The sequence below is a fragment of the Centroberyx affinis genome, unplaced genomic scaffold (assembly GCF_046629955.1).
Source record: "Centroberyx affinis isolate AG114_WGS23_722 - 3 ecotype Tasmania unplaced genomic scaffold, CSIRO-AGI_Caff_v1 ptg003168l_1, whole genome shotgun sequence".
Lineage (NCBI taxonomy): Eukaryota > Metazoa > Chordata > Actinopteri > Beryciformes > Berycidae > Centroberyx > Centroberyx affinis.
The window spans coordinates 225,978-235,702 of NW_027281221.1; the positions used below are offsets into that span (position 1 = coordinate 225,978).

The window sequence follows — 9,725 nt, forward strand, 5'->3', positions numbered from 1 at the left end:
ATACCCGAGGGGACAGCATCAAAGACAATTGAGAAATCCTTTGGTGAAACAGGGATTCCATAGTGTTGAATAAATTCGACATAACTGTAAAATTGACCATGTTGGTTGAATAACTGACTTAATAAAATACTATTACTAAACCACTGTTGAAAAAAAAAAAGATTTTATTTTTATACAAAATATATCTATTATTCCAGATAAAAAACCTGTGAGGAGTGAAGTTATGTATGTAAATTAAATTCTGTGCCAGTAGCATTTGTTTATGGAATGAAGAAAGTTTGAGGGGAATTTCATCAACATTATAAGTGCATATTAACAAAAACTTAAGACCACCAACTGAAGAGAAGACATAGTGGGGAATAAAATTCCATAAGGTCGGACACTTGAAGTAATGCCTGATCCACATGGTAGAAAAAAAAAACTTCATGTGACAATCCTTGCGAATGGATTTGTAAACTGTGCGAACGGATTTGTAAACCGTTTCCGTTCGCACAGTTTACAAATCCATTCGCAAGGATTGTGAATCCGAGGGCATGGTTTAGAAATCCGTATGCACAGTTTACAAATCCGTTCGCACGGATTTACACGTCGAGTTTTTTTTCTACCATATGACCGCAGAGGGGCTCCGTAAGCTGCACTTTAGAAGATCAGCAAAGTTACTTGGTGAAAAACTTTAAATTATAAATGAAAAGTATACAAAATAAAGAAGTCCGACAAATTCTCTAGATTATGTAGTTCTTTAGATTGTTGGTCAGCAAATATAATCTTTATAGGACAGATCATATATCCAACAAAAGAGTTCTCCGTGCAGCAAAAAATAATGGAAATAAAAATAATGAATGTATAGAAAATGAGAAGGATAAAGTGATCTTAGGCCTCCCAGTGATGCAGTGTCAATCATGTTATAAAAAATTAATACTAGTGAGCCAAGAGACTAAACCTGGTTGCATGACATAAAGAGCCTCGGTTAAATTTCCATTTCACAATTACCTCAAGTAATTTCCTGCCAATTGATGAAGGCCTGTGCTCCAACATAGTAAGCAGGCTTTCCCTCACTTCGTGCCTTCTTTACCATAGGCCACATCTTCAATCTGGCCTCCCTGACAGGTTGAGAAAGATCCTCAGCAAAGCGGAGCTTGTTATCACGCATGAAGGGATGGTGTTTTGCAGATTTCCAAATAGCATCTCTGTAGGATCTCAGAGAGAATCGGATGATGATTGCTCTTGGTTTGGCGCTGGTTTGTGCTGGTTTCCCTAGGCGATGTGCAATGTTGATAGCATCCGGAAGCTTGTCCTTTTCCTCTGGAAGAATGTTCTGACAGACCTCTATGACTTTTCTCCTCACATTTTCGGTTGAGCTTTTGGCGACGCCAGAGCTTCAGATTCCACCTTCTTGAGTAGGACTCCAACTCGCACACACGCGTTTGAAGTGTGGCCACTTTGTGTTCTTCCTCTTTAAGACGAGCACCGACATTCTCCATTTTCTTCTGTGTGTCCTTTATTTCACTGCAAGTCCAATGTTTTCTTCAACCCTTCTCTTTTCAGTGAGTTTTTGTCAATTTTCTCAGAGTTTTCACTCACCAACTTTTCAATAGTCAGCTCGCTCATTTATGAGTTGGGAGAGAGTGGAGATGACAACGTTATCTTGGGATGTGGATTCATGCACCGTCCCATAAAGAGCTTTTTTTGCAGCTGGGGATTTACACGGAGTTACAGGTAGCGAAGGAAAATCTTCTTCTGACATGGAGACCGCTACTGTTGGTATGGTGTTAGCGTAATCATGGCACAAGGATATTAGAGCATTACCTGGTTGGGCTTCAGGTGTGTGGTTTTTGCTCTTTTGCATTCTTTTTCTTTTGCGACTCGACATTAGGTTGCTTTCAACTGTTACAGAAGTGAGTCCAACCGTCACAAAAGTTAGTCAAATGAGGACTTCATCGTTTTTCACCGTTTAAAACTTTCTTTGTGCAGGAGCTCAGCAATATCGACCTTACTCGGTAGCCATCTTGGAACCTCCCCTGACAGCCAGCTTCCTCCGATGCACCCGGGAAGGTCCGATGACGTCATTCTGCATAATAATTAGCCATGTGCTTCTGTTTGTTTGAGAAACGATGGAAGACTTAGTGTGAACAATTGACAGATAAAGAAAGATAAATTTGACTCAGAGTAGATTAATTTCATTATGATTATTATTTGGAATGTTTGTGTAAATTATAGTTAACCTAGTTGTTAACTTGTTACACATAATAATCATCTGAGGACAAAGGATGTGATTTATTTCATAAACAGAAAAGGTAAATGAATAATAATAGTAAGGCAGGTTGCTTATTGTGAACAACCAAACTACTCAACCATTGTAAAATATGCCTACCTTATTGTGATGAGACCTGTGATTTGGAAAAGTCTCTCACTAAGCTGTGATATTAATTACCTCCGCCAAGGAGGTTATGTTTTTGGTGGCATTTGTTTGTCTGTTAGCAGGATTACGGAAAAACTACTGGCCCGATTTTCATGAAACTTCGTGGAAGGGTGTAGCATGGGCCAAGGAAGAACCCATTAAATTTTAGAGCGGATCTGACTCACGAACAAGCAATAATAGCACAAACCTTGGCGGAGGTCTGCGCTCTCCGAGTGCCCTTCTAGTTTATTATTATTTCACTTTTTATAAAGACAACTGCATTTTTTACCAGCTTTCGTGGGCTTGATGGGTATGTGTTGCGGGCACCAAAATGTCACGTGCACGTACTCACGAACCATTGGGCTACGAGTCTAGATGCTACTAACAAGCAAGCCAGCTAATGTTACTGAGAGGTCTCCTGCTTTTGCTTACAGATATACGCAATGTCTGTGCAACTGATGGTGCGTTGGTAATTTAATTTCACCTCACTTGAAAGCTAAAAAACATGGTGTTTAACACAAATTATGTCAATGAACTGCCAAAATACAATGGTTGTTCATTCTGTCGCTTTTTTTTTCTTGAGCCCCTGCCCCCCAAACATTATAATCTCATATGAGCAACAAGTCTGAAACGCAGACTGCGTGTTGTGTACACAAATTAGATTCTGTTTTTCCACCATGACTTTGATAATGTGAATGTAGCACAAATTGGACACGCCATTTTCACCTGTTACATAACGTGAAAGGGTTAGCTAAGGGTTAAGTTTAGGCAAGAAACTACTAAGCAGGATTTCCCCCCTTAAAATAGCATAAACTCATCCAAAATGTATACTACTCTGTCATTACTAATGGCCCACTGGTAATTTGTGACGGTGTCTGTTTCTGCAGAGACCCTGCCTTCTGCCTGGATTTTCTTATTTCTTAAAGTTTGGACATTTCTGAGCATCAAGCTTTTGGCAGCGTGTGTCCGCCTGCAACCAAATCTACTACTGAATCATTTTACATCTAAAAGCCATGTTGACTATGGTAGCGATCCTGAACTCTAAAACAGAGAGTTCTGGACAGAGCTAGTGTGTCATGAGCTAGCAGCTACCGTTGTTAGCGTAGCTTCATTGTAGTAGAAAAGCTGATATAGCTAGCTAAGCTAACCGGCACTTACCTGTCCAGCAGAAAACATGGCAACTCTGCGTTGCTCTTCATCCCCATCCTGTCCTTCAATACTTGCCAACGGTTGAAAGCCAACCCCAGATTCACTTTCGTTTTGGAATGAGCCTCGTCTGCTTGGCGTTTTGCTTGCTGTACTTTTTTTTTCTTTTACTGTTTTTTTACCATTCTGGCAACCACAGGGAAGAGGGGTAAACTTGTGTTTACAAGCCACAAGCAGCAAAATCCTACTCAGTATGCCTTTAAGGTTATGGGTAAGGTTAGGCAACTAAAACTTTATTTAAAGTTAAGTCAAGTTTAAGGAACTAAAACAATTTGGTTAAGCTTATGGAAGGGCTTTGGTCATGGTTAAATAAGAAAACCTTTAGAAAAACTTCACTCACAGTAAAAATCTTCTTGATATATTTTATTTTTGGGAATTGAACCCAGAGAGTCAGAGTTGAAAGCAAATGCATACACCCAAAGCAAATGCATACACCCATCCACCATCCTGATGCCACACCCTTACTTTCCACCACATTATTTCAATGTCAGACTGTCTGTTTGAGACTGTCCTCCCCCAAAAAACGACCCCATAGGTCGTTTGTTCCTACCCTCTAATATGACCCACAGGAGCGTTTCCTAAATTAGCGCCCCTACCGGTGGCAGGAGATGGCTACGTTGGTCTGCATCCACGTCACGTGACTGTCAAGTTTCTCTCTGCAGTGGAAAATGCAAAATTTTATGATAGTTTCGGCATTAACATGCGTTTTGATAACATTTCTAGCGAGAAATGTGCATTTTATTTTCATAATCTTCGTTCAGTGAATGTATATGATGTTTAGTTTGTTAGTTATTATGAAGATTCATTCAGGCTTTCTATGGTTGCTATGGACGCTGCTATGGCTGTGTTCGACTCCTGTTTTGGGTTGTCTGCCATCAGTGGGTTTCATTCCATTTCAAACTGCCGCCGGTCGGCCGCAACCCAAATCCAAACGCCACTATCTCTGTTAAGAAAAGGCGTTTTATAGCCTGTGATTGTAAAATGTGAAGTTGCTCATTTAATTATATATTTCCAAGAATATATGGCTGAGGATAGTTAATATGAAATCATCTTTCTTAAAACTTACTCTTCCTCAATTGATATTGAGCCATGTCATCCAATAAAGCACTCCAGCGTTTTCACATCCCTCATTTAATCCCTGCACTTTGGGTTACTTTGATCACTTTGATATATTTCATCAAACTGGACTTTAGATTTTGCATTGCATTCAACCTCTACTGTTACATAATTTAATTATTTATGCACATGTCAAACTAATTTTTGCTCTTGTCACCTTCATATATTTCATACACTTCATTTCTTTGTCCATAGCACAGCCCATTTCCTTTGTACAGTCAATATTTCATTTCAGGTTTTATATCCTATTTCAAAACGATTACTACTCCATTCTGTAAATAGATTTTAAAATTTCAATTTAATTTTAATATTACTTTGTTTATTTCATTATTATTATTATTATTATTATTACCTTCCTTTTGTCTATTTTTATTCTTCTGTGTTGCGTTTTTTGGGAGCAAACGCCAAGACACATTCTTTGTATGCTTGCATTGGCTAATAAAACAGATTCTGATTGAATGGGCTATGTCATGCTGACATAAAATCCCAAAACCAAGAATCATAAAGATACAAAAAAATCTCCAGGGTTGTGTAAATAGTAGCCTATGGTCTTTTCAGCCCTAACCCTAACCCTAACCCAAGCACTTCAGGCCTTCCTCCAAGCCTGTAGTAATGCCCTAGATTGTCAGCAGTATTGTAATCTCTGAAAGTGACTCATTTTGGTCACTATTTCCCCTAAAAAAGAAAGAAAGAAAGAAAGAAAGAAAGAAACAAACAAAAAGCTTCATTTTATATTGGGCCTTCAAAGTGCTCTCTGAAACTAGGCCTGGGATGGCTTGTGTCCCTGAAATGAGAAAATTAAAACTTTGTAGTAGAGCTAAACCAAATACATCGTTGGAAAGGTCTCGACCTGGAGAGTAACATATGTCAGTATAAAGATTCTACATGGTTGTTTTAGTTTAAAAGGTGGGGAAGCAGTTTGCTGTTGCCTGTTGACCGTCCTTCACATGAGCCAGAGCCAATGACAAAAATGCGCTCTGACAGGAACCGAACTTATGATCATATGGTGTTATCAGATAACATCCGATAACACAAATAACATAACAGCTCAGATAACTACACAACACAAAGACAATGATTCAAACAACATGCAACTGCATAGCAACCACCATAGCAACCATAGAAAGCCTGAATGAATCTTCGTAATAACTAACAAACTAAACATCATATACATTCACTGAACAAAGATTATGAACTTTACAGTCACGTGACGTGGACACAGACCAACATAGCCATCTCCTGCCGCCGGTAGGGGCGCTAATTTAGGAAACGTTCCTGTGGGTCGTATTAGAGGATAGGAACAAACAACCTATGTGTTCGTATGGGTTGGTGGACTTGTTGGTCTGTTTCTAGTCATGCCTCCTTCATGTAATCCTTTCGTGGTGGGGAAATATGTTTCTCTCACTTTTTGTGCACGGAGCACGTTTTTGCATTTGAAGACATTGTGCTCATTTTCACGCAATTTCACGAGATCAGGCTGCCACCAAAATGTTAGTCCATGGCCCTGAGTAAGGACATGCACAAACACATCAATAGAGGGCAGAGTTGGAAGAACACAAAAAAAACACTACAAAGAGAGTACACAAAGCCATTGAACCGCACAATATGCTTTCTCTCACATAAAAAAAATATGTGAGAGGGCATGTATTGCAATTGTACATGCAGCACACATGGTCACAGTCACACGTACACACACACACGCACAGACACACAAAATGAATTAAATTCAGAGGGCTTTTGTCAGAACAGAAGAGGAAGAAACATGGTCATTTTTATGCCTTGGGCTCAACAGCAGCCCTGTCTCTTTCAAAAGTACATTTATGTGTATTTCTATACATTCGTCGCAATGCATATTTAAAAAGTAGATGATTATAAAAATATGTAGTTGTTGGATCATTTAAGTCCACAAGGATTCATTATCCAAATGTACCGCACAAAGCTGCCAGTTTATTGCCATGCGAGTGACCATTTTATTGGTAAATCATATTTCATTAGCAGAGTAATGGCAGCCAGAGTGTGAGACAGACAGGCTTGGCAAATTTGCTGAGTTGGAGTAAAGTAATAATATGAAAAAAGCTTGCTGTAAATGGCCAGCACTGGTACAGAGGCATAACGCCTGTATGTAATCATCTTTTGCTCGAATTAAAGTCTTGATACCAAAATTCCAGCAGAGTCAATGTTTGTGGTGTGTGTGTGTGTGCGGGTGTGTGTGTGAGAGAGAGAGCGAGGGAAAGAGACAGATAGACAGGCATACACACACACACATACACACCATTAATAGCATTAATAGTCTTGGCCCGTGGCCTGGTCGCATGGAGGGCAATAACTCTGGGTAATTTTATTAATACAATCATCTCTCTTCTCCCTCCTGCTGTGTTCCTCCCCCCCAGCCCCCCCACCCAACCCTTTTATCAGTTCACTGCTTTCCCTGGCACACTCTCCTGTAATGAATCACAAGTAGATGCACAAAGTCCCCCTCTCTCTCTCTGTGACTCTCCCATTCTCTTTCTCTGTCTCTTTCTCCCTTCTTTCTTTCTCCCCCCCATCTCTCACTTGTCTCTATCTTTTACTCTGTCTCTCTCTTCTACTCTATCACTCTCTATCTCTCTGTGTCTCTGTCAGCAGACTGATAGTCCTGCCTTCTGGCCATGGTGTTGGCCTCGTGTCTCCCCAGTAGGAATGCAGTACAATGGCAGACAAAAAATGGCCAGGGGGCAATTATAACACCCAGCCCTGCTGCGAAGAACAGCAACGTTCATTTGTAACAATGGAGAGATCAATATATGCATAAGTGTTAGCCGTCTATTTGCCAAGTCTAAATGAATAGAAACAAGACGATCACATGACTGATGTGTGACTCATCTTTGAATCTCATGCTGTCGGCATCAATATTCCATCTTTTCATATCACATCGTATGTAAGCCAATCGAATCGTACATGCTGTCCACTCTCATCAACTCATTGAGGTTCGTTAGAAGCAGCCGATGAATGAGATGTGAATGTGGAGAGAAAAAAAGAAGGTGAAAATGTTCCCCATCGTAAACACGGGACCAAGCCATTAAAAACATCTAATTGACATCTATTCATTACTGACATCTATTCATTATCTATCATTTCATTAGAAAATTTGATTTAATAATCACACTTCCACTGTCCACTCGGAGGGTTAGTGTCCAGTCAATGCCCTAAACATCAAGACCGTGCCTAGATACGATTTTTTTTTTCCCATTGTATCCACATTTTAAATAAAAATAAATAAATAGTGATACCTATCCAAAATTAGTGCAAGCACACAATGAACCTTTGGATACTTAATCCTCTATATTTGAGATACTACAAATATATATAACATACTACAAAAATGATACATAGCAATAAAAGGACCAGTAGCAGGCTCCTCTTAACTTAGTGGTTCTCAACCTTGCACTTTTTTTAGTCTGTTGGAGTTAAGAACCAGGGAAGAACCATACTGCAGTGCAGTGGTTCTCAATCCTGGTCCTTAGAGTCCAGAGTGCTGCTGGTTTTCCATCCTACCAGGTATTTAATTGCATTCACCTGGTGTCCCAGGAGGAAATCAGTCCCTGATTTGAGAGAATGAAAACTAGCATGGCTCTGGGTGCTGAGGATACATACAGACTCAATAATGTTTCTGCAGTTTCTGCAGAATTAAGAACTATACAATTATATATAATTAATTTGGAACTATAAGAACTATATGTGGTTCTAAATAGAACAAGATACCTCAAGAACAAGTTTGATCTGTGGTTCTATGTAGAACAAGTTAGTTCTATGCATGAATATAATACTAGATTAGTCAAATCATCTTTGAAGAATCATTTGGTTCTACATGGGAGCACTAATGGTTCTTCAAATAGCAGTGAAGAACAATTTAAATCTTCAGCTGTCTTTTTCAAAAAGCAGTGGTTCAATAAAACACCATTTAATCAGAAAAGTATTTACAACATAAAAATCACATTAAAATGGAATATCTTACCTTTCCTACATATAGTGGTTCTGTGCCCGTGTACTCCTCCACCACAAAGAACTGGTTCCAGACCCATCCTCTCTTAACCCGCTCATGGGGCATGAGCCCTTGTTGCTGACTCCCTCCTGAGGCCGAGCCACTAGTCCTTGAGTCCTCACAGCAGCCAAAACTACAGCAGCTAAGAAGACCCAGTGCTGTTAACACTGTCCAAGCTCTTGCTCTCCAATATGGAGCCATTTTGAAGGAAAAACAAAATTAAGAAATCCGGCCTGGCTCTACATGTAATGTAGGAGGCTATGCAAAGAGACAGGAAGAGTCTTTAGGTAATAGTTTTATGTCAAATAAAAAGGTACAACTCCACCTGGGCAAACTTCAAAGGTCTTTGTTGGAGAACTTGGAAGTTAATCCACAGGATTCCGCAGCATTCTAAAGTCTTAAGTGGTTTTGTTGAATACAGGGCAGGACATGAAGCTCCATGAGCATATCGGATTTAGAACAGCTGCACAGGTTTTATCTCTGCTGTAACTTGGTCAGTCATTCTGAGCCTATTATAGTATCTGCAACACCGCCTGACAGAGCTTCTGATATTCCCCTAAAATGGGAACTAAGGTAGAGCTGAAGCAGAGAAAATATGGAAATCTCTTTGAAGCTGAAGTTTCTGAAGGGAAAAAAAACAACAGTTTTTAATAGATAATCAGTTCCATGTGGTCAAAAGTAATTTCATTGTTTACTGCAGAAACAAATGGAACAAGGGAATGCAATGCCATGGAGAAACACCCTCCTGAACAGTGACAGTTTTCATCCATTATTGGCTACGTCTTCTTATTGTCATTCAATCCTTTAGATCTCACTGTATGCCATTTTGTCAAAGGCAATCAGATCTCACAGGAATCCTTTGATGTCAATCCCAAAGGTTAGTTTGGCTCCTTTAATGTGTGAGGTGGTTTAGCATCAAGCTGTCCATTCAGGTGTACCTATAACGAGCTGGTATGCAATAAAACTCTCCTTCTCTCCCAGTGC

At 39.7% G+C, this 9,725-nt stretch overlaps 1 protein-coding gene across 1 annotated transcript in view; it reads right to left on the reverse strand.

Annotated features, from left to right (window-relative positions):
* LOC139659946 (cadherin-22-like) overlaps nucleotides 1-8,942 on the reverse strand; it is an 81,471-nt gene extending 72,529 nt beyond the window's left edge. The window contains 1 exon segment of the mRNA XM_071537968.1: nucleotides 8,715-8,942. Within this exon segment, the coding sequence (XP_071394069.1) occupies nucleotides 8,715-8,942 (228 nt within the window).
* Nucleotides 8,943-9,725: the final 783 nt, after the last annotated feature.